This window comes from Micromesistius poutassou, assembly GCF_964030765.1.
Source record: "Micromesistius poutassou genome assembly, chromosome: 17".
Classification (NCBI taxonomy): domain Eukaryota; kingdom Metazoa; phylum Chordata; class Actinopteri; order Gadiformes; family Gadidae; genus Micromesistius; species Micromesistius poutassou.
The window spans coordinates 3,352,207-3,377,756 of NC_140287.1; the positions used below are offsets into that span (position 1 = coordinate 3,352,207).

Consider the following 25,550-nt stretch of genomic DNA (forward strand, 5'->3'; position numbering starts at 1 on the left):
ACCCTCATTTCTGGACATAATCGGATTGGGTCGGGGGAAAATGACCTCTCCGCCGATCCACTATCTCCCAGAATCCATGGCCAAAGTTGTTTATAAAAAAAAAAAAAAAAACGCCCTTCACATAATTTCACTTGCTTTGGGGTCTTGTCTTTATTCGGTTCGATGATTAAATTAATGTTTTTGTACTTGAAGAATGAGGGAGAAGGAAAAAAATGAACACAGGATACGGCTGAGCGCAGTGATAGACGGAGAGCAAGAGCCCGACGCACGGCGTGATCGAGTTAGGCCCTGGGACCCCAAATGGAATTATGTTATCAGCGCTGGGGCTCTCGTTTAATGTCTGCTACATGAACCAGAGCTCCACGACTCTTCAGAGGAAAGTGACTCGGGGACTCAGAGCGTGTGTGTGTGTGTGTGCGCGCATACGTGCGTGCGTGTGCGTCTGCGTCTGTCTAAGGTCATCGGGGTCCTGGATTGTGGAACAGTCTGAAGAACATATCTACAGTCTGGCACGACGCTGCAGAGGAAATGATGCGAGTGCGCGCGCGGGCGTGTCCCTACCTCGGGCTTCTTGAGGATGTGGACGGAGTACATGTGGTTCTTGACGGGGTAGATGACGATCAGCACGTCCCCGAACTCGGTGGGGATGATGCCGCGGCGGTAGTCGCGCGAGTGCTCCGACCACACGATGTGCACCTCGTCGTTGCCCAGGTGCCTCAGCTGCAGAGGGGGGAGAGCGGCACGCTTTAGAACGAACCCAGGGGTTAGAACAAAACATTTAGGCTCATTTTCCGACGCTTTTTATCCAAAGCGACTTAAGGCCCTTACACACCAATCCAAATGCACTTCACACGCCGGGCCGACTACCGACTTGAGCGTACGTTCCTGCACTTGCGCGAGACGTAATGTCTCCATTGTGTCTCCAACAGCAGGCGGCGCTATTCTGTGTTGTGGCCCAAAAAAAACGAAAGCCGGAAATGACGGAACATCTCTCTAGACCAGGACAGAGCACACCAGCGTCACTCCCTCTCGTTCACCGATTCACCAGTCGGTTAGGGCCAGCACTCCACCAATCAGATTGGCCGACTGAACGATTCGGTCATGGCCGATTCAACATGGGCAATCGGCGGAAAAGAACACCGACGGCTTTGAGGACGGCCGATCGCACAGCACACATGAAACTGACTCAGGTGACCGAGCTCGCCAGACTGTCCGACGGCCGATGATCTGGTTGGTGTGTAGGGGCCTTTACACCCATTCATTCACACACCGACGGCTGAGTCAACCGCAAAGAGCGACAGCCAGCTCGCCGGGAGCAGTCAGAGTGAGGAGTCTTGCTCAGAGACATCTTGACACTCGAAAGCAGCAACCTTCCGGTTACCAGTCAAACCCGCTCTACCTCCTGAGCTACAGCCGCCCCTAGTCACATAACAGGCATAGGGGAAGACAAGAAGATCATGAAACACAAGAAAGCTGAATTAGCTCCTCCCTCACTTGTGTGCATTCTGCTCTATACACCTCAGCTCACTCAGCTCACCCAGTCCAGAGCCTAAAGCCCAGTTCGGATCAAAGATGTGCGATGAGCGCACAAGAGTATCACAAGATAACGTTGCGATCGACTTGTGCCAGGAGCTGGAAGCTGGCGATACACGGGCTCATCCAAAAACAAAAAACTAACTCCAGGGACCGTATTTCACCTGGGGAGAGAGTGATGAATGATGGATGACGCTGCACTCAATGTTGTGGTACTTGATCTGCCATGGTCAAACAGCAGGGTAACATGCGTAGACACACTTAATACATTCCAAAACCCCACAGGATTTTAAAAGGTAAATTCCCTTGAGAGATGCCATGCAGCGTCTTCTACTAAATTTGCCCACCCAGTACAAAGACTCAGAGACTGGGAATGGGCTGTAAACAAGCGCAGACTTCCGAGGGCAAGCCATGAATCCTTTCCCAAGCAGTGGTTTCAGAAGTTTAAGAACATATTCCAATGCATCTTCATCATCGCACGACTGTACAACTCAAGAGAACCACCAGACCAATTTATTATCATCATAATGAAACCATTTAGAAACAATGTGATGACCTCCTTATATCTAACTTTACTCAACCTTTAAGGGAGAGAGGGAGAGAGGGAGGGAGGGATTGAGAGACAGAGACAGAGAAAGAGATCAACTTAACTCAAACAGCTCATATCATGTCCCCCGACCCAAAAACCCCCCCTCTACCCAGCTGGATTCCCACCCAGACAGTTTGTATCTATCACAACCTCAAGGCTCTTCGTGTGTGCCACGTGTGTGTGCTAATGTGTGTGAGAGAGCGCCATGTAGGTGTCCCTGTGTGTGATCGAGTGAGCGTACGGAGGTGGTGACAGCAGGGCAAGATGGAGTACACTTTGGAAAGACGGAGTACGGGCTGGTAGATTGATGAGGTCAAGTCTGGTGTGTGGGTCTCTTTGTGTGGGTGTGTGTGCGTGTGTTTGTGTGTGAAATGTCAAGGTTAATGGCATGGCTGTGGACAGTCTCTTAACACAGCCCACTGAAGGAATACAGTATGTTAAGGTACAAGACACAGCCATCTCGCCCTGAAGGCCACCAGAGGGACAGACCTATATGGTGATAACTAGAATATAGCCCTGAAGTAAACCTGTGTGTGTCAGTGTGTGGAGGACGGACGACGAATGAGAGGGTGGCCCAGTGTATGTATTTCTGTGTGTGACGTTAGCCTTTGGTTGTAGACATTTATCATCTACTGTGTATACATGCCTGTGAGTGTGCGTACATGTGTGTGCCAAAACGTTCGCGAGCCAATGTATATCACTGATGCTTGTTGTTGTTGTGTGTGTGCACACATGTGGAGATTTGTGCACCAATCCTTAGAGATTTGGACTGTGTGTGTGTGTGTGTGTGTGTGTGTGTGTGTGTGTGTGTGTGTGTGTGTGTGTGTGTGTGTGTGTGTGTGCGCGTGTGCGTGTGTGTGGCGCTATCAGCTGATCAGGGAGAATGATGTGTCAGACCAGGCACGGGTAATCCAATCAGGAGCCTGCAGCAACGTGATAGGCCATGAAGCAGGAAGTATGATCCGATTAGAGGGCCATTACTGCCATGTACAGAGCAGCCAGCGCCCAAGGTGGCAGGGAGGGGACACACACACACACACACACACACACACACACACACACACACACACACACACACACACACACACACACACACACACACACACACACACACACACACACACACACACGACTTATGGATGTTGTCATGAAGAGTATTCATTTAATCTAATGCACACATATATATATATAGCGCCTTTCAAGGGATCGAAATCAACAGCGATGAACTAGAGGCCACAGGCCTCGACGAACAGGCACGTTTTCTGTATTGTTTGTTAAAAGTGTCGGCGGTGTCGTTGTGGATCTTTGAGGGCGTGAGTTCCAGAGGGAGGGCGCTCCGCCGGGGGGCTCTGGGCGGTGGAGCGCTGAGACACAGCTAGGGTGTCATCAGCATCGCGGCGGAAGCTGAGTGAATGCAGACGGTAAAGAGGAGGGGTCCGAGTGCAGAGCCTTGGGGAGCGCCTTGGTAGACCGGGGGCGACCCTGACCCTAACCCTGACCCGGGGCGACCCTGACCCTAACCCTGACCCGGGGCGACCCTGACCCTAACCCTGACCCGGGGCGACCCTGACCCTAACCCTAACCCGGGGCGACCCTGACCCTAACCCTGACCCGGGGCGACCCTGACCCTAACCCTGACCCGGGGCGACCCTGACCCTAACCCTGACCCGGGGCGACCCTGACCCTAACCCTAACCCGGGGCGACCCTGACCCTGACCCTAACTCTAACCCGGGGCGACCCTGACCCTGACCCTAACCCGGGGCGACCCTGACCCTAACCCTGACCCGGGGCGACCCTGACCCTAACCCTGACCTGGGGCGAAGGCGTCACAGAGCTCGTGGTTTGGTGCATGCTGATATAGAGCCGGGCGGCCTCTCCTCTCTTTCCAGGGTACTGATGAGAAAGGAAGGTTGGAGCCTAAAAGAAATAGCTTTTTGAGGATAGGGTGACTACGGCCATTTTGGAGCTGGAGGGTACCATGACAGATTCTTTTATTACTTTTTTATAAAGGTCTATTTTCGATGTAAGGTAAGGTACAGGAAGGTAGGGGCGCCCCTCATGACAGACGCTAAGGAGGAGACGATAACGTCCACCATGACGGGACCCGCAGTAGGCAGGCCTTCTCCAGGGCGCTGGAACATCCATTACAAACCCGCGTAATGCGGCGTGGGCGCGATAGACGACGTGTTGTGTGTGTGCGTGTGCGTGGGTGTACAAGCAGGTATTGGAAAACTGTGTATGAGGGAATGTGTTGTTTATGAGGGAACTGTAATCACCCAAATTACAACCCATCAGACCTGAGTGTGTGTGTGCGTGCGTGTGTGTGTAATTAGCTGCATCCCCCTCCTCCCCGCAACAGAATAACAGGAGGGGAAGTGAAGGCAACCACAATTGGTTTTCTTATTATTGCTAATTACTCTCTATTCTCTCTCTCTCTCTCTCTCTCTCTCTTCCTTCCACCCTGTGGTGGATATGAAAGAGAAGGCAGAGCTGTGATGGAGGAGTGGAGGAGCAAAAGGACAGGTGCAGTCCTACCGTCCTGTGCCGTCCTGTCCCGTCAACAACGGCGTGGCGAACCGCAGGAGCCTCCACCCCCACTCTCTCCATCTTCTATTCGTGTTGTTTTCTCTTTCTACGCCACAAACAGCCGCTGAACTGCGTGTTGGCACGCAGGTCCCCACGGCGATGACTACAGCAGTCTGCAGCTCCATCAGCTGTAACCCCGTCCTTCTTGTCTGTACCCCGCCCCCCCCACCCCCCCCCCCCCAGACGCTGTGCCCCCCCGTCTTTTTTCGGAAAATAAAATGACAACAAGCAACGAGGCACAGAGAGAGAGAGAGACGTACTGCGGGGAGAAAGACGAGGATCAATAGCAACGGGGGGAGATGGGACCAAGTGGAGCGAGAGGCACTGACGCAGCGAGCCGGCCGACCGACCTGCGAGGCGGCCTGGCCGGGGGGGCCGGGCTGGAACAAGGCGCATTGAGACGGCCCAGTGGGTTGACACGTATTGACGACCGTGACGATCTGCGGTGCCGGGCCGTGGTGGAGAGAGTGGTGGGGGGGGTGGGGGAGGGAGGGGAGGGGAGGGGAGGGGGAGCGGTGCTTACCTTCTTGGTGAGGTTGTGGTCCTGGTCGGGGGGCATGCGCGTGGACACGTGGAAGACCACCTCGGTGGTGGAGGTGGCGAAGTAGGGCGTGGTCATGCCCGTGCTGTGGTTCCTCTGGAGGCCGCCCATGAAGCCGCAGTGAGTGGTGAGGTCCACCTGGGGACGCCACGGAGAGACTTTACTGCGCCGACTGCCACGCGGTGTTTCGCTTTCTTCTGACAAATGCATTTAATGTGAGTTGCTTTGGATAAAAGCGTCGGCTAAATTCTCTAAATGTAAATGTAAAACGAGAGACCCTTTGAATCACCTTCACCTTCACACCACTACCTCAACCGCATTAAAAAAAAAATTAAATTAACATTTTTATAGATGCGCATTGAAAAGGTGCTGAAGGTAAGATTTAAGAGATATTCTTTGCTGTGAAATTTGTTAGAAATGACGTGATGACGCAAGCGCTGCGTCAGCTGTGAGTGAGTGAACTGTGGCGTGAGAACACGTGACTGCGGCTGGCTCTGAATGAGCACGTTTAGACGTTAGACCTCCCCAAGCTCCTGTCTGACCAAACAGGGCATCTCTCAGGGCATCTCTCCCCTGATTGGTTCGGGGAAAAAACCCTCTTGCCCGTCAATCCCAGGTGCGTGAAATGCAAAACATCTCAATGTCAGAGAAACATGGGGAGGGGGAGCAGGTAGGGAGGGGAAATCTTTTGTGGTTTAGCATCAAAACCTTAATTCCTTCTGCTCTTTTCTGCCCCCTCCCCCTCTCCCTCGCCAATCCACAGCCGTTTCAATTTGTGTGAAAAAAACAACAAACGATTGGATGAAGATACAGACATCAATTCTTCCCGTAGCAGCAGCAGCCGTGTGGCCACAGATCCTACAAAAGTAACGAAAGAAAGAAGACTGCAGTGTTTTCCCCCTCACCTCCCAGCCCAGCCCGGAGACAAACTCCTCGTAGGCCTGGCTGCCCGACGTGTTGGTGAGGATGGAGTGTTTGTCCTCCTGGCCCTCCGCCACGTAGAACACGGCGATCTTGTGCGTCTCGCGGCTGCCGTGGTCGGGAGATCGGCAGCGGAGAAAAAAAACACAGGATTTCGGAAAAATAGGTCAGCTGACAAATATGAATGCCAAACAAAGCCCCTGGAAGATGACACACCGCATGAGGTGGTGGAAAAAGGGAGAGGAGATGAAGGAAGGGGGGGGCGGGGGGGGGGGGGGGGGACGGGGACGGACGTTCTGCCTCACCACTGCCGGGAGTCCAGGTTCTTCAGCTCTCGCAGTAGCTTCTCGTTCTTCCGCAGCAGGTGGAAGTTGGTCCTGTGAAGCACATTTCAAACACGTTGAGCATCACCCCGTCACCGCGGGAGCTGACCCCCCCCATCACCCGCTCTCTCGGGAGTCTGGCCTGGATGCAACACACGTGTGTTACTTTCTTTCGTTGTTGCTGCTATAGGCTGCTGACAGTGGCGCTGGATGCCAGTGAATGATACATCAATATCCACAGACAGACAGACAGACAGACAGACAGACACCCCTAGCCACTACCACCCAGTTCAGACAGCCGTGATTCTCAGGCATGGCCTCCGGAGGGGGAGCTCAAAGTATCTGCAGGGCTGATAATGGCACACACAGAGACACATCCATCTTTTCACTCCTCGCCATCACTAGTTCGAGTCGAGGGAGGAGGGGAGGAGGGGAGGAGGGGGAAGGGGGGGGGGGGGGCGGGGGGGAGTAAGAGTGAGAGATCCGGGTGTGGGAGCGGTGTGTCGGGGGAGGGAGGCTGGGTTGTATAAGGGAGGGAGCGATTTTGCTCTTTATTAAAATGATACTTAGTAATGGCCTCATTCGGCGCTCTCAAAGACTCCCATTTACACCAGGGATTATGGACCGCAGCATGAAAGGACTGACAGCACACGCGGTCACACTGCCACATGCGCACGCACACACACACACGCTAAAAAATAGACAAGAAAACAACAAAAAAAAAAAAACACACAAGCAGAAAAGAATGTAGGTTGTTCATCTCTCCCCCCACACACACACACACACACACACACACACACACACACACACACACACACACACACACACACACACACACACACACACACACACACACACACACACACACACACACACACACACACACACACACACAGGACTGAGGATGCTTGTCACTGTCTTAGTGTTCTGGATGAATACCTGGAGAGATGGAGGGGCACTATGAAAGATTAGAGAATCTATATTTCGCCCTCCCTCGCTCCTTTTCTCTCTCAAGGGCTTGCCTCCCCTCCAAGTCCCAACCTCTTACTCCATGTCTCTCGCCCGCTGCCCCCATCTTCATTCTTTCATTCTCTTCCCCTCGCCCTCCCTCCACTAACTGCCTTTTATTCTCACTCCAAATGGGCTAGTTTGATCAATAGTATATTATACTCATTATCATGTTCTCGCCGCCTTTCTCTCCCGCTCTGCCCGCACCCTCACCCCCCCCACACACACACACCCACACACACACACAACCACACACACACACCCACACACACACACAACCACACACACACACACACACAACCACACACACACACACACACAGCGTGTTAAAAAGTCCTTTGTGCTAGCTGAATGCAGGTGGTATAATTCCATGGAGGACAGTTTTTTCCCCCTATAAAGCATAAAAAACGATGAGTGTCCATTAGCGGGCAAGTTACACACATTATAAAGGGATACCTTGACATTTTGGATTTTGGCCCAGACTTAATCATGGCTTGAAAAACCGAGCGCACGGCTTGAGAATGGTGAGCTCAAAGAACACACTAATTACTGTGGAGAGTATTTTTGAGTGATAACATGTTGCCTTTTTCAAAAGGGGGTAATGTGATTTCAGATATACCTCATTAAATAATTAGAATTAAAAAAAGGAAAAAAAGCTACTATTCACAAAATGACTTTCCCATGTTGACATTTTGACCACAACGGATGGCTCTCGTTCTTGTAATGAGCGTCCATCTTGTCTATAATGCTCGATAGGATGGAAGATGAAACTCATAATGACGCCTTTCAATACTCAACACAGTCCAATCTTAAATAAAAAAATATGTATAGCGAACTGCAGTTTTTCCTTCTGATATTCAAATCATTTCAACCGATATTCTCTCCTACAGTTCCCTGATACTTTCAACCAGCGGTTGAAAAACATAAGAAAATCGAATCTATTTTCCATCAGTCGCTAACGGCAACTTTTGTCTCTACTTCAGTTACGTGGATTTACCTTGGCTGTGGCCGTGAACCAATAAGCACCGTTATCACAGGGTGAATCATAACGCTCGATCATTCAAAGAACGCATCTTCAAGAAAAAAAAGACATATATTATCCCAATCTGATGTCTTACATCCACGTCTCTCAGGACGTGTATTCATGGCTCTTTCTATCTGAACGTGTGCACAAGGCTTCAAGGTGCTTGTGTGCGTTCTCCCACCTCTTCTCCCATGAGTTGAGGCCCAGGATGTTGATCAGCAGCCTGCAGTAGTAGAAGGCGGACTGCGGGCTCTCTGTGTCGGGCTCGGGCTGCTGGGACGCCCGCATGTTCAGCCCCTCCCCTCGCTGGCAACACAACGACAAATCAAACCGTTAAATGAGTATTGTTCTGAGCACCGCGGGTCGATGGCGGCGGTTTCCGAATTGTTAAATTGCTGAAAACGACAAGACATTTAGAAAGGTGCGGCAGGTAAGACTTGAGAGCTATTATTTGAGTGTCATTTTTTTTTTAATGACATAGCCATGGGAAAATATCAGCTTCGAGCTGACTGCGGCTGCCACTGAATGATATCCAATTTGTTGCAGATTTGAATTCATTTCTGACCAATCAGGGAGTCTCTTCCCTGATTTGTGTGGGGGACTCTATCTTGCCGGTCAATAACAGGTGTGTGAAATGCAACACTTCTTAATGGTGGAGAAACAGAGGGAGGGAGGGAGCAGAGGGGACATGTTTATGATTGCATAGTTTCAAAAGCTTGCATTTTCCGGTCTCTCTCTTTACAACTCTCGAACCGTACTTGCAGCAGCTTTAAGGGTGGAACAGAGTCTGCCTGCTAAACAGCCAGCATGTTTGCAGTACTGTGTAAGTGGCGGTACATACGAGCAGGATGAACTCGTGCTCTGCAGCACTCTGCTTCAGGATGGCGTTGATGACGTCGTTCTCCTGCTTCTCCGAAACGCACGCCGGTTGGGGGGCTGGGATATTGAGTGGCATGCCTGTGGGAACCCAGCACAGCTTCAATGAGCAACAAGTTCACGTCGAGCAGATTCAGCAGGATAATACGGATCAGCGCGCGTTCCATTAGGCCTATAATATTTCGTGTGTGTGTGTGTGTGTGTGTGTGTGTGTGTGTGTGTGTGTGTGTGTGTGTGTGTGTGTGTGTGTGTGTGTGTGTGTGTGTGTGTGTGTGTGTGTGTGTGTGTGTGTGTGTGTGTGCGCGCGCGTGTTTACCTGCCCTCTGCAGACACTCGGGACTGGAGTAGCCGAGGTACTGCAGCATCTCATCCAGCGTGTCGTCTCCCTCCCGCAGCGAGTCCCAGCCGGGCACCGCCTCCCGACACACGCGCTTGGCCAGCGGCGGGGCGGGCAGCTGCTCGGAGCCCGCGTCGCCCCGCTCCGTGACCGCGTCCTGCCCCTCCTTCCGGTCGTCCTCATCCTTCTCCTCGTCGTCCTCCCCTTTCTCACTGTCCACCCCTTGCATCTGCTCCTTCTCCTTCTCCACAGAGCTGCAGTCTTGCTCCTCCTCTTGTTCCCCCCCCTCCTCCTCCCCCTCCTCCTCCTCCTCCTCCTCCTCGCCCTCCTCCTCTTCCTCCTCCCTCACCTCCTCCTGCACCTCCCTCTTCTCGCCCAGCCGCCGGGCGGGGTGTCCGGGCGGCGTGTGCAGCTGCAGGCCGTGCGGCGCCTGAGGGTGCGTGAGGGTGTGCGGCGGCGGCGGCGGCGGCGGCGGCGGGGGCGCAGCCTGCCCGCCGGGACAGAGCGGCGGCCCGTACAGGACGGCCGAGTCCCACGAGTGTTTGCCGGCCACGTCGCGGACCACCACGCGCACGCAGGCCGGCACCGACGACAGCCCGGCCGTCATCCCCCCGCCCGGGACGCCCGACTCGGAGCGGATCTGCAGAGGAAGACAAAAACACACGGACGGAACGGTCCCTCGGTTTATCATGTCGCCAACAGTGGTTTGTGTTTGTTCACGCTTGTGAGGGTTATGCAACGCGCACAAAGTGAAGTAATAGTGGACGTTAAATTAACCAGAACGGCCATGAAATTCCGCCTCCAAAAAAAAACCCATCGATCTTTTACTGCAGAATGGGGAGGAGAAGTTGAACTGTGTGACGTGTAGTTTATATATTAGGAGTAGTTAAAGATGCTGTCCATTATATTGTCGTTTTATGGACATTATATACTGTCCTTAAATGAAACAACCCAAAACATATTCCCTCCCTCTATGCTCCCCCGCTCTCTACAATTCTCCACCATTGAGATGATTTTTGTTGTGTGCGTGAATGTGATTCTCGAGCAGGATGGATTCCCCAAACCAATCAGGGAAAAAAGGCCCTGATTGGCCAGAAGCGGTCCAAAATCTATATCTGCTCATACTGAAGCAGGCAACTCAAAACTAATATTCAGACAGAGCATTTCACTGACTAAAAGCTGGCAATAGCTATGGCACTTCTTAAAAATTAAACTCAAAGCTTAAATGTTAAATGTCATATAGAGCATATTTAAATTATTGCAAATAGTTTAATCTGTTTAGCTTTTTATGTGCCAAGAAAGGCAGAGTCCGCTCAATTCTCCAGCTGCTCATTCTCTGGGTCTCACCTGCAGCACGGAGAGCAGCGTGGAGCCGTTGAGCACCAGGAACTGGAGGTTGGGGGAATGGAAGAGCTCTGGGCCCAGGTCAGGGCTCTCACAGTACGGGTTGTCGTGGTTCTCGCACACCTTGAGGAAACACACACACACACACACACACAGGTGATTTACTCCAGTGGTTCCCAACCTTTGGTTTTAGGTGGACCACTACATTATCCTCTTTCGCAGACCACCTTATATGAAAACTGTAAAATTATTAACACATCCATGGAATCAATACAATGGAAAACATATGCTGGAATGCAGAAAACAACACTATTTTTGAAATAATAACAAGCCATAATACTATATTTACTGAACAATATTTATAATATATCTAATTTTGATTAACTATAATTTTTTCTATGAATGAAAATGAGACCATTTCACCACCTGCAGTAGCACAGGTTGAGAGACACCTGATATCAGTCATTAAATAAAATGAGAACATCCCAAACCATCGACAAGTGTCATAAAAAAAATAAAATCAAAGCATTGTTAACCAAATTCACTCCACCCATAGATAAACCCCGAGACGATGGGACCCCTACACACGTGGACACGCGGCCCACACGCTGTACCTGGCTGGTGAGGGTAGCAGGACCCCCGGACATGGGGTAATGCCCCAGATGGTTGACCAGGTGTGTGATGACCGTCCTGGCTGCTATGGAAACCAGGCCGTGCTGGAGGCGACTGCGGACTAGAGGGCCGAACACACACAAGAGCGCATCGTTTAGAGCCATGAGATCGCTCGCACGCACACACACACACACACACACACACACACACACACACGCGCGCGCGCACACACACACGCGCGCGCTCACACACACGCGCGCGCTCACACACACGCACGCATAAAGGATGATATAAAACAGTTGGTGGCGGCAACACGTGAAGAAGTGCAGTTCACAACTGTTAGAAAGTTAATCTATAGGCGATGGAATGCTTTAACGGGTTTGTTTTTTCATTAATGGCTGGAGGGCGGAAAGAGAGGAGTGGGCTCGGTATGCACACACACACACACACACACACACACACACACACACACACACACACACACACACACACACACACACACACACACACACACACACACACACACACACACACACACACACACACACACACACACACACACGCCCGTATATTGTGTGTGTACATCGCCCCATGCCGAGCAGAAACCGATGCCATCACATACGCTGTGCTGCTGGCGACTTCTGGCTAATCAAAGCTGTTGCACACACGCTGAGCCAGGCGCACGGACGTGGGCCACGCGCACACGCACACACACACACACACACACACACACGCACACACAGACAGACAGACAGACAGGCAGACAGACACACACACGGCTCCATATTGACTGAGCCCTGTGTGTCGTGTAGACTACTTCAGATATGTATTGATCAGACATTCTCCACTACCGCCTAACCCCAGGAGAGGTCTCAGGAGGATCAGGGGACAGGGGGGGGGGCGGCAGTGGAGCAGGGAGCGGTATGACGACAAGTAAGTGAGGCTAAAAGAAAGACAGAAGGATATCTTAAAGCAGCTTGTGTGGCCTTGTTTTTTCAATGTATGCACACACACACATTTAAATTAGTATTATATTGTATTTGAGAAGATTTGATGTTAGAATTGTATTATTTTGTGTCTTTTACTACTTTTGCCATGCCAATCAAGCCCTTTGAAACTTGAATGGATGAGAGAGACCGAGCGAGAGAAGCCCCATTCACACACGCAGTCTTGCCCAGCAAAGTTGAATTCCCAGTACGGGGTCGTGTGTGAATGGGAACAGTGATCGATATTCTGGGTAAAATGCACCGGTACTTTGCCTGCTGACGATGTAGTAACATTTTCCGGATCACTGCCTGTACGGCTGTGTTGTGAATGAACGCGGTCACGTTGCCGGTAGAGGCCCGTAAAGGGTTACGTCGTCTGCCCTAAGACTCTAAGAGGGCGTACATGAAATCGGCGACTGTTTGTCTTAACACTTCACTGCTTATCGGGGATCCTACAGTAATACCAATACAGCTTCTTATGTTTGCAAACAAGCTCCTTTTTGCTGGACCAAAATGAGAAAGCACCTCTCGGTCCGTGGATTCAACGGCAACTCGTGTCGATAAGTGTAGTGAGCGAACCCCTGAATCCACAACTGTTTATCTTAATGCCATCCGATGACGGCAGCAATGCAGCTTCCTTCGTTTGCAAACAAGCTCCCTTTTTTGAATAATTCCTGAAGACGGGACAGGTTCCGGAGTAAGGGATCTCCTCTCAGTGTTGCATTGCTGCACTCTGCTGGACTGTCTCTTTGCCCGGCGTTGCTATACCATGTGTAAACCGCGGCAAGACGCAAATGTTCCTGATCGAGCTGCATGTGTGAATAGCGTAAAGCACTAATGGTGCCTGCAATGTTATCCCAGTCATTTACCGGGAACCATGTGTGAAAAGGCCTAGAGACAGAGAGAGAGAGAAAAAGGGAAAGAGAGATGCCGTGGGGTCCTCCGGCCGTCCATTCATTCGATGTCTGAGTGCCAAGATAACACACATTTGCGCACACTTTAAATCCACACTGAAGCGTATAGCTCGAACACTTTGGATTATTGGATCCCAACTGGGTCAATAACAGAAAGCGCATACATGTGTCTATTGTTGTCATCGTAATTATTCAGCGCTTCTGAGAAATGCAAGACGCTTCTCAACACTGAAGGTCGTTTCTGAGTATCCAGATATTGACCAAGAGCAATGTATTTCTTTGAAACCATGAGCTGTAATGCATTAATAAATAAATCAGAACATACATACACATAGACAGACATAGACCTTCTCACAGATGTGTCATCGTATGACAAACAAAGGTGTACTCATGGGCTCGGCTCCTTTTATGTACCCGTGCACAAGTAGTGGAGTTATCTTCACTAGTTTAGTCTCCCAAACGCGCCCTGGTACATCGAAGAAGCAGACGCACAATTAACGTTATGAGCCACACTGGTGTTTGTCCTACGGTGTTGCATCTGTGAACAAGTGAATGTAGTCATTGCACGCACGCACGCACGCACACACACACACACACACACACACACACACACACACACACACACACACACACACACACACACACACACACACACACACACACACACACACACACACACACACACACACACACACACACACACACACCTTTATTTAGATGCACAAATTAAAAAACACAAACTAAAACATGGAGGAGGGTCATAGCCAACCCCCTCCCCAGTAGCCGGAGGGCCGTGCGGACTGGGACGGAGGCCAGTGTTGGGTGTGGGCGCCGTGGTGCACCCCTCTGACCTTCTGTGACGGGCTGCAGCTTGCTGGAGCGCTCCGAGTCGGGGCTGTGGAGCGGCTCCGGCTCCCGCAGGCTCTCCAGGGGCAGGAAGGGGTCGTACTCTGAGCTGGACAGGTCCGACAGCTGCAGGGGGAAGTACTTGGCGCTGCTGAACGACTGGGCGCCGTACACACAGCCGTGCAGCACCTGGAACGACGCGACACGTGTGTGTGCGTGTGTGCGCGTGTGCGCGTGTGCGTGTGCATGTGTGCATGTGTGTGCGAAAGACCAGGGGAGACAGAGAGTGCAGACATGTTATTGATGAATGGATCTTGTTGTTACTGTCAACACACGCGGCCAACGGCTGCACCTTATCCATTGTGCTTCAGCTGCAGCAATCCCCATTGTATTGTGGACCCCCCATTGTTCCTAATACAGCCGCACGGACCGTTCCAGATGTCCAGTTGCTTGTCAATGGTGATTGCTTTACAAGAAACGTAGACACTGCCACGTGAACATGCCATGAGGTTGTCTGTGCGGGCATGTGTGTGTGTGTGCGTGTGTGTGCATGTGTGCCGTACCTTGTAAATGCAGCTGAGCAGGGTCTTGGTGGGCTGGTCCTTGTCCGGGGGGCTGCGCGACTGAACGGGCCGCAGCAGGGTCTTGGGCGGCAGGGCCATGACCCAGTCCAACAGACACAGCAGCAAGGACACCACCAGCTACACACACACACACACACACACACACAGTCAGACATGCACCAAAGATATTATTTCAGCAAGAAAAAGTTTACACACTACCGTTTCAAAATTGGGGTTCACTTAGAAATGTCCTTTTTTTTTTTAAGACAAGCACAGGTTTTTTCAATAAAGACAATACAGTCAGAAATAGAGTCTAGACATTGTTAATGCGGTAAATGACTATTCTAGCTGGAAACGGCAGGTTTTTAATGGAATACATAGATGCACAGAGGCCCATATCCAGCAACCATCACTCCTGTGTTCTAATGGTTCATTGTTTAGCTCATTGTGTTAAAGGATAATTGATGATTAGAACCGTCATTACCCTTGTGCGATTATGTTAGCACAGCTGAAAACTTGGATACAAGTGTGAGTTTCCATGGAAAACATGAAATAGTTTGGGTGACCCCAAACTTTTGAACAGTAGTGTGTGGATATATATAAATATATATCCGTGCGTGGGTGTTACCCTCTTGTCCAGTTCATGAGGGGAGGACTCTGTAGAAGGCAGCAGGCATGTGATTGTGGCAATCAAAATCTGAAAGACAATACATACATTTTAAACAAAAAGGCACAGCTTCAAAAGCAGTGCTGAACACATCAGAATACATACATGTTACACACACACACACACACACACACACACCTCAACAATCTTCTTGGGGGTGTCCGGTGGGAATTTCTGCAGGTGATCTGCGTAGTTGATGAGCAGGTGAAGGACATCAGATGCGACCAACGCTACACTCTTGTTAGGGTACTGGAAGACACACACAAACACACACACACATGAAAAAAAACACATCTCAGAGGCATGCAAAATACACACACTGACATCACATTGACATTTTAAAGGCATTCAGCTGATGCCATTATTGGTGGCAATTTGCAATTACGTGTGCGAGCAAGGCTCATTTCCTGGATCATCCGTGGAACAAGCAACCAATTATCAGTGTCAGAGTCATTGTGCCTCCACAATACACTGGGACACACACACACACACACACACACACACCGAGCTACAGTCTCCCACACTCGCACCCAACCACACACCGCTGCCTTGAAAAAAGACGTTGACTTAAGAGTAAGTGAACGTCCATATTAAATATATAATAAAAAAAATGGACAACTGGATGGAGGAAGAAATAAGGAACAGCAGGGAACCAAAGACAGAAAAAGGGAAGATAATATGAAAATGGAATGAAGGAAAAGAGAAGAAAGATAAGCCATGCCACTGCTTTCTGTGTTAGCCTATTCAGCGCTCCTTGTTTGTGATGCTTCGGTTGGAGGGAAGAGATGTGTTAGGATGTGATATCACAATGCTAACAGGCCGCCGGGCTGCGCACGCGCACACGCACACACACACACACACACACACACACACACACACACACAGCCAGGGAGAATAGGAGGCGAGCCGAACTGGGAACTATGAACAAAAGCTGTTAGGGTGTGTTAATAATGCACATAATTCTGCGTGTGTGTTGTATGCTAGTGTGCATCATGGCGGAGGCATCTGGCTGTTGGTATGACGGCAAGATATTCCAAAGTGGACAAGCATATGTGTGTGTGTGTGTGTCCATGTCTTTGTGACAGCTTGCAGCATTCCCCTTTGGATTAGTCTTCTATCTGAAGAGGTACCAAACATATTGACAGTCCAGGGCCCCCTCCCAGGAAACACTGTGTTTTGGTGTGTGTTTGTGTATGTGTATGTGTGTGCATCTGTGGCACAGTGGTATCTTACCAGGCCACTGGCTGCCGATGCAGTACCAAGTGAGTCCAAGGTGGACAAGGTGCGTGTGTGTATATGTGCGCATCTGTGTGTGTGTGTGTGTGTTGGACGCAAAAAAAATGAAGATGAAAGAGTGACGGGGCCATTTGGCCACAGATGACAGAGTAAATCTTGGAATGCATTACTCCACCGCTCAGGCCTCCAAGTCTAATGGTCTGTGATACACAGTACAACGCTCTGCGGCCATTCACACTGCGACAAATCCTACCGGCAATAATCAGCCAGGCCTGTTTTAGTCCGGCCACACTTGGCTCCCATCGCCACGCCATGGGTATTCTGGCCTAAATTTGTATTTATTATAAATTTATTGCACGGCTGTTGGAGGACTTTAATTGTGAAATCTGAAATGCCAGAACCTGCCTGCTGCTACGGGGGCCATTGATTCTCCCCTGAACAACGTTTCTGTGCTTTCCAACCGATGTTCCTACTGGATTCTACCCAAGCGTCCGCTCCGGGTTGTATCAGTGTGTTCAGCTCCCTCCCTGCATCCCTACCACCCTCAGTCCCCTGCCTCTTCCGTCAAAAGGGAACACTGGTTTAGCACTGGTTTACAGTGAAACAGCTCAACAAATTGTAGCATCTTCAAAGCCTCAATAGTAACGGGCCGGGCCGTCTATGGCCACGCTCCCATGGTTCAACACCAGGGCCGCTTAGATGAAATGGATGATTTCAGAACTCCACAAGGGGGGGCAAAGCTACCCTGAGTAGACTACTAGTCACATGGAATCGCAAAGCATTAGTGTGCATTGCTACAGGAAGTATTGTGACTACCAGGATAGCAAAAGAAAGTAATGTAACTTTTTCTAGCAAAAATACAATCCATAAAATTCTGAACATTCATAACAATTAGGTTAGGGTTAGGACGGATGCTGGTGCAGTCTCGTTGGACTCCCGTTCCAGAGTGAAATGGAGCAAGAACAGTGAGGTGTCAGGAGCTACGCGGCTGACCTTCAGAGTGACACACAGGACGTTGAGGGCCTCCTTGATCTGTGGGTGCTGGGTGCCCCGGACCAGCTCCTCACACAGCCAGACTCCCAGACTGCACAGCGCCACACACCTGCACACACACACACACACACACACACACACATACATTACAATGAGAGATACAATGAGAGAGGGACACACAAAGATAGGACACACACACACACAGACACACACTTACCTTGCAGGAGCGGAGGGCTCGTCTTTGGCGGAGGTCAAGATGTGTTTGATGATGTGCTCCTGAGAGTGAGGCCACAAAAAAAAAAACTAATTTCAACTCCAGCTATTAGTGCGGGCAACATGCAGGCCAGATGCAAAAAAAAAGAAAAAGTATCCAATTCACAACACAAACTCCATTAACCAGTCAATCAGTATTAATGAAAGCTTAGCGATTCAAAACCAGATTTCAGTTTGGCAAGGGATGAAATAAAATATTTAAAGCCGCGCGCACCGGTCTTGGACGCCGGGACACATGGCATTAGCTGTTTACACGGAAACACGCCAATAACAGCCACGCCGCCGCATTAGCGCGCGGCGTTAGCCGAATAGCTAATGAGCCATTAACCTGAACCAGCCGCCGACGGGGCCCCCCCGCGGGGCCCCCCCGCGGGGCGGAGCGGCCCCACGGAGCGCAGTGTTTACGCGGCGCCCCCCCTTCCCAACATGGGAGGCGTGTGACAGGGTTACGGCTGCCAGGTAAAGATTGTGTTAGGCCCAAAGCACACAGAGCACAGATTTCTCCTCATATTTGTAGCACGACTCCAGAAAAAGAAACCTGATCACCAGTCACTTTAATGGAGCGTCAATCAAGCGGGGCTGTGTTTCTTTGCTCGCGCTGCATAGTGTGCCCGTCGACACAAAATCTTCAAAACGTTATTTCGTGTCCGTCCCCCCATGTGCTTTGTGCTTTTAAAAAGAAATTAGCCTGGCGAGACCGTCAACGTCGTCTAGTTCAGACACGCACAATCGTTTCTCTGGAGGAAGCGTTGCATTGACTATTTTATTCTTTTGTTTGGATCTACTCTTTTCAAAAGAGCCCCTGCGCAAAGGATAACAACACGAACAGAGCTTCAAGATCCACGTGTGTCGTGTGCCAACACGAGGGCACCTTCGTGAGAGGGCGCTGAGCGACAAGGCTAGCAGGACACGGTGCGCAGCAACCCATTCATCCTCGCTGAGCTATTCCTTTCTCCGCCGGAAAATGTGTCTCCATTACTGCACTTTGATGTTGAGCGCTCCCTCTCCGGTCTTCAGCGGCCTGTGCATTCATCCGCAGTGCTCTGAATCCCAGCCCCCAAACATCAGATAATGATAATGGTCCCGAGTGTTGTGCATGCATATTTCCAGCCGGGCGCATGCCGGGCGGGTCACCTTGACGTCGGTGAACTTGGTGAGCACCAGGTCGGCCGTGGTGGGGTGCAGGGCGGGCAGCTCCTCGTACAGGTTGGGCAGACACACCAGGGAGCCCAGCAGGACCTGCGCCTCCACCCTGGGGGCCTGTGGACGGGCACAAGGGAGCCGTCACACTCACAACACTAACACACTCAAGACGCTTTACCCCCTGAACGAAGAACACTCACAACACTAACACACTCAAAACCCTTTACCCCCTGAACGAAGAACACTCCAACACTAACACACTCAAGACGCTTTACCCCCTGAACGAAGAACACACCGGCTGACATTCAGGTGGAAATTCCGGACATTAGCACGTAAATAGAGAGGAACAACATGCAACAGCGTTTCTCTGAGGCCATTTGGACCTTTTCCCTGGTCTCCATGCTGCTTACTCATGTTTACCAACCCAGTTTAGGGCATTTACGTGACATTCGAAAACAATTTGTGACAATTCGAAAAGACTTGTCTCGTCAATGGAAAAAGGAGTAAATTCCCTTTTTTTTTTATGGGTGTTCCTGCGTTTTAGATCTCTGCATATATACGCTCATTTTGGTGGAAAATGGGTATAAAAGAGCTGTATTCTTACTGGAAAGGGTTGCGGTTTTTCCCGCTGTAATTGTTCTTTTGTTCCTTTTGTTCTGTTTGCGCTGTGTGTGTGGGTGGAGTCCAGTCGTGCAAGGAGGTCGCTACCGACGGTTGGCTCGAATGCCGCGTGCGTTCCGTGTGGCTTGAGTGTGTGTGTGTGTGTGTGTGAACTGGTTACGTGACTGTAGGGCTGCGTGTGGTTCCTACGTTGAGCGAGGAGCAGGCGGTGACGCGAGCGGCGGCGATGATGAAGTCCAGGATGAGCATGGTGGCTCCGGGGAGGCCGATGCTGAAGAACCGGGGGCTGCAGTGCTTGATGATGGTGTTCACTATGTCCTGAGGGGGGGGGGGGCACACACACACACACACGTTTTACAATATTGTGGTTATAGTGTGTATCCAGGCTTAGAAATGGCACCAGTTTAAGAAAATCCCAATACACAGCATCCACTACTTAAGTCTGAATCAAACTTACACTAAAACATCTTCAATCCCTCTCGTGAAATTGATAACTAGTCAGTCCCGGGGCATCGACCCAACAACGTTTCAGACGGAAGGACTGGATAGGATCCCAGATACAGACAGCGGGGGGGCAGCGCGGTACCTGGTCCTGGTGCAGCAGGCCGTGGTGCATGATGTTGTAGAAGTGCGTGAGGAAGTCTGTGTTGGGCGACACGTCCTGGCGCCTCTTCATGATCCTGCAGATCAGCTTGTAGGCGTGGAGCTTCCCCTGCTTGTAGCGCTCCGTCAGCATGGTCGCCTGGAGGCCACGCGCGCAACGAAAGCATCATACGCAATTACATGGCCCGTTTTAGGCCTGGGCGATAAAACAATGAATGATGGTATCGTGATAGACTATTGATCAATGTCAATATAAAACATGTTCAATATATATATATAGATAAGAGACTGGACCACCGACTCTAAGCAGCTGGGTTTGTTACACAAACACGGTTCCATACTTATTTACAATATTTGAGTGTTTTTCATTGTTGTGTCGACATTGGAGTATTCATCAATGAAGAACAGTGGAAGGTCGTATCAAGTGTTAAACAGAAGTGTTCAGATCCAGCATGGTAAGTCCTAGTCTTTTTAGGTCATTGAAATTATCAATAGTTATTATGAGAATTTAATTCATAGAGAGCATGGCTGATGTGGACAATTTGTCCGTACAGCTTTGTGACAAACAAGATTAGACCGAGCTGGGAAAAAGTTCTCTGTTTTGTCACCTTTAAGTTAAGAGAGGTCAGCAAAATGTAACATTTATAATTATACAAGCGTGTTGTTCAGGGAGATTACTTTGTCCATTCCCAAGTGGCTCAGACTGGCTTTGACCAGCCCCACTTGGCCCAACCAGGTTCTGTCTGTCCCCGCCAGGGGCTAACGGTGGTGTGGCCGGTCAGAACGGGCAGAGTGGGGACGGCCAAAGCCTAGTCTTGCCTGTTGGATACAAACATTTCTAACGTACACAATGTGGTTGAAATGACAAATTCAATCAATTGTGTCAATTGTGTGTTCTTAGAATGAGGGGTCATGGGGCTAAACATACACAATGCTCCCATTCGGAAAGATCTTACAACGATGTTGGCCTAAACTGTAAAAAACGGCAATGTCGATTGCCTGCTTGGACTGCTTCTTTTTATTTTTATGATGCTTAGGATAAAACCCTTGAAAAAAAAAAAAAGATATTCCCTTTCCCTGGGAATATCTATGGATCACCGCTCGGAATAGGTAGGCTGCTTAATTCAGGAACCTTTTTATCGAGCTTCTACTCGACGATTGATCCTTGCTCAAGCACCCCCTGCTAAGTCTCCTTTCATTTTCCCTCAAATGCCTCTGGTTTGGAGCCATAATGGCCCTCGGGGTCCGACAATTGGATACGGGACATTTTACCCCTCTCCCGGTCAATCTGGGACGGCAAGGGAACCATTAAAACCAGACAGAGTAACCCACGGCGACTGTTGGACGATCGATCCCTCGTCCCTCAAAGGGACTCTCAAAACTACAGCTGTTACACGCAGATAACAGATGGAAGAATTCTAAGCCCTCTTTAGGTGACGCCGGCCTCGGTTCCTCAGCTTGTTGTTTGGTACATGGGCGGCCGCAGGCATTTCGATTTCTGAACTTTTACTGGTAGCCTGGCAGGGCAAAAGGTGCGATCACGAAGAGTCTGGCGTCGCGCTAGGTATGGAAATATCCCGTCACCCTGCTGGAGGACGCACCAGGTGTGATCCGTGGCTTTGTCAGGGCCTGGAAACCCTGTATGCTGTGTAAGCATGCAGGGTTGTGTTCAACCCTGAGTGCTGTAAAAGGTCTCTCGTCCTACCTTGAACAGCCATGGTGTTAGGATTCTGAGGGGCGGGATCAGACCAGGAGGTGGAGGAGATGATTGGTTGTCCAGAGAAATGCCCAAATTATCCCGGATCTTGGGGGGGGGGGGGGGAAACAACAAAAAAAATGAAAACAAAATAAAATACATAAGTAAATACTTAGAAAGTAATTGATGTATACATTTTGTTCTATAAGAAAAATGTAAATGACAAAAAATACAAAACAATAGGCGGTGTATGGCAGTTTGGGGGGGGGTACACACCTTGGACAGGTTCTGCCATAGCTCACACAGATAGTCAAACACCTGCGCGTGGATCTCTGGGTCCTTGATGGTGTTGACGTCTCCGAGGATACCCAGCATCCTCCGCCACATTACCGTAGCGACGTCGGCATGCCAACCGATCAATGAGCCCCCAGCCATCACGCTACAGTCCTCACTCGCTTCTACAGGAACACAAGAGTCCATAGACCAAGCGATCAATCCGCCACTCAATGGATCAAACAGGCCCTTGAAAATACCTCATCAAGGGATTCCCGATATGAAACAGATCAAGGATGTTGTACGTAAGAATGGGGCCCATTTCACATTCCCCAAGCGCAAGTGCACACTTGAATACTTATACACATGAGCATCGGTAATGTGAAATACTCCAGTTTGAAGACCCAAGAGCATCCCTGCAGGCTTCTACTGCTTGAAGCATATATATAGAAGAAGTACATAACCGTTTAATATCGAAATACATACACCCCAAACATATCTTTCCTGCATTGTGCCTAACGTATGCAATTGACTGATTTAGACATAAAGACATGGATTTAATATCTATTTGTATATATGTATCTGTAATACAGCCGGTGAATGAGTGAGTGTGGTATGTAATACAGCCTTCGAGTGAGTGAGTGAGTGAGTGAGTGAGTGAGTGAGTGAGTGAGTGAGTGAGTGAGTGAGTGAGTGAGTGAGTGAGTGAGTGAGTGAGTGTGTGTGTGTGTGGCGTGGACGTCTTACCGTGGTCGGGGGTCTGCAGGGCAGCGTGGTGCAGCTTCTGGTCCAGCTGCAGGTGTGTGTGCGAGTGGGAGTGTGTGCGCTCTGCGTGCTCCGCTGTCAGCGTGGCGGGGGACGGCGTCTGGGACCGAGAGCCCCCCAGGGAATGCATGGGAGACTCTGCACTCTCTGAACCTGACACACACACACACACACACACACACACACTTTTGTAAATGCCATGATAATAGTATTTTGTAACCATAACACCGGTGCAGCTTGTCCGCCTACGGCAGAGGAATCACAGGCAGAGGTGAAGGGTGTGTACTCCGTGAGGGCTCTCGTGTACCGGTGACGGTGACCGTGTGACTGAGGCTGCTGGTCTCCGAGTCCAGGTGGAGCGTGGTCAGGCTGGCCACTTCCTGTTCCTCGCAGGCCATGCCCCCGCCGAGGCTGTCCTGGTCTAGGGAGCTCCCCCGCCCGCCGCCGCCGCCGCCGCCTCCGTCAGACCCCGACCCCCCTCCGCCGCCGCCGCTGCCCGGGTCTGTGCTGAAGGTGAAGGCTGGAGCACAACCAGGCAGGGTTAGCGACTGACGAGGGACGGTCGTTGTCTCGGGGGAATTCAAGCCTGAGCGAAAGCCATCAAAAAACAAACTTCTTCCTTACTGTCAAACTTGCAGCTGGTGTACTGAAAGGCATTGAAGGAATCCGATTGGCTGTCAGAGCTGACGACGTCAGAGCCGCTGGCGCTGGCGGGCGAGGTCCACTCCGAGGGGACCCCGGGGTCGTCGACGGGCCGTGGGTCGTCTGAGGCCCGCGACCCGGGACCCTGACCGCCGTCCAGGAGCTCTGGCAGGTCCTTGGGAATCTCCAGGCTGCCCGGGCTGCTGCCACGGCGACCCTGAGGAAAAACCAATGAGGTTTGTTTACGTGTGTGTGTGTTTATGTGTGTGTGTGTGTGTGTGTGTTTATGTGTGTGTGTGTGTGTGTGTGTGTGTGTGTGTTTATGTGTGTGTGTGTGTGTGTGTGTGTGTGTGTGTGTGTGTGTGTGTGTGTGTGTGTGTGTGTGTGTGTGTGTGTGTGTGTGTGTGTGTGTGCGTGTGTGTGTGTGTGTGTGTGTGCGTGTGTGTGTAAATAAAGCATTAAACATTACAGTAAGCACAATATGCATAATTGTAAAACACAGAAAGGAAAAAAAGGAAAGTATGACATACTTTCATATTTTAAAATGCACAGCGTCCAATCTTAATTTATTTTGCCATTTTGTTTGAATTAAATAGAATAAATATACACAAGTAAATATCACAACATTACAGTAGTATCACAACGTGAAATACGTTTAAAAAAAACCTATTCATCCTAATTGTACGCGATCCCAATAACACTGAGACAACCAGCGATGGCATTGACCTCGACCAGAGCCTGTTGCTGCGGCCCGCTGTCCCCACACCCCGGCCTCTCCACTGGGCCCCTGCTGCCGCGGAGCCTCACCTTCAGTCTCTCCTGGATGAACTCGTCCATCAGGTCCGAGAAGTTGGGGTTGGCGCCGCCAACGTCGCTGGAGACAGGGCGTGCCTTCTGGACCACCTCCTCCTTATTGGCTACACACACACACACACACACACATATATATTTAATCATTAAAAGGGTGGTGGTGGGAAAGATACGCGTCGTCTATGTAGAAACCCATTCAGAGGAATTGAATGAACTGTTTTGCAGGGAAACCGTGACACAAGTTTAGAATCAGCTGAAATGTCACAACACGGATACACAAATGGAAGACAAGACACAGTTTATGAGAAAAATAAGCACCCTATTAAACAATGACCATACAGTCCATCTGAACATCTTGTGGGTTTTATGTGTATTTGTATATATAGTATACACACGTCAACATGACACCCACAGACCGAAAGAAAGTTACTGATCCAAAGACGCGCAGGAAGCTACTCAGGAGCTGATTGAGCGATGCTTTTGAATCCAAATACATCGACTTACCCCATTAGCCCTATTCAGCCTGTTCTGTGCTGCACCACTCTTTACCAAGAAACAAGGCCGCGTTTACAATTAAGATAATTATATACCTCAGTGACAACAACACCGTGTCCGCGTCACCTGATTGAGTTTTGTCTCACAGGGGAACACAGCCTTAAACCACGTCAAGTCACGTCAAATAATGCTTCAAACGCAAGCGCTCTTGCTTGTTGGACTAATGCTATGTTTTCACTGACGCCGTCAATAGTGCTGTGTGCGTTTCACTGACGGACTGTGTATTTAGTCTTTTTATATCTTACTTCACGTCGTACATTGGATACTGT

At 50.3% G+C, this 25,550-nt stretch overlaps 1 protein-coding gene across 3 annotated transcripts in view; it reads right to left on the minus strand.

The window, feature by feature from the left end:
• Window positions 1–25,550, minus strand: part of ralgapa1 (Ral GTPase activating protein catalytic subunit alpha 1) — a 59,738-nt gene that overhangs the window by 15,342 nt on the left and 18,846 nt on the right. For all 3 annotated transcript variants that reach the window (XM_084482488.1, XM_084482490.1, XM_084482489.1), the window contains 24 exons: window positions 24,724–24,833; window positions 23,899–24,133; window positions 23,582–23,794; window positions 23,257–23,427; window positions 22,513–22,694; window positions 22,246–22,344; window positions 20,524–20,679; window positions 20,127–20,255; window positions 19,308–19,433; window positions 18,118–18,176; window positions 17,901–18,009; window positions 15,810–15,920; window positions 15,633–15,701; window positions 15,005–15,142; window positions 14,447–14,630; window positions 11,698–11,816; window positions 11,087–11,206; window positions 9,719–10,379; window positions 9,368–9,483; window positions 8,708–8,832; window positions 6,477–6,548; window positions 6,156–6,279; window positions 5,233–5,388; window positions 562–720 (listed from right to left, as the gene is read on the minus strand). In XM_084482488.1, coding sequence (XP_084338614.1) covers window positions 562–720; window positions 5,233–5,388; window positions 6,156–6,279; window positions 6,477–6,548; window positions 8,708–8,832; window positions 9,368–9,483; window positions 9,719–10,379; window positions 11,087–11,206; window positions 11,698–11,816; window positions 14,447–14,630; window positions 15,005–15,142; window positions 15,633–15,701; window positions 15,810–15,920; window positions 17,901–18,009; window positions 18,118–18,176; window positions 19,308–19,433; window positions 20,127–20,255; window positions 20,524–20,679; window positions 22,246–22,344; window positions 22,513–22,694; window positions 23,257–23,427; window positions 23,582–23,794; window positions 23,899–24,133; window positions 24,724–24,833 — 3,743 coding nt within the window. The remainder of the gene's footprint in view (window positions 1–561; window positions 721–5,232; window positions 5,389–6,155; window positions 6,280–6,476; window positions 6,549–8,707; window positions 8,833–9,367; window positions 9,484–9,718; window positions 10,380–11,086; window positions 11,207–11,697; window positions 11,817–14,446; window positions 14,631–15,004; window positions 15,143–15,632; window positions 15,702–15,809; window positions 15,921–17,900; window positions 18,010–18,117; window positions 18,177–19,307; window positions 19,434–20,126; window positions 20,256–20,523; window positions 20,680–22,245; window positions 22,345–22,512; window positions 22,695–23,256; window positions 23,428–23,581; window positions 23,795–23,898; window positions 24,134–24,723; window positions 24,834–25,550) is intronic.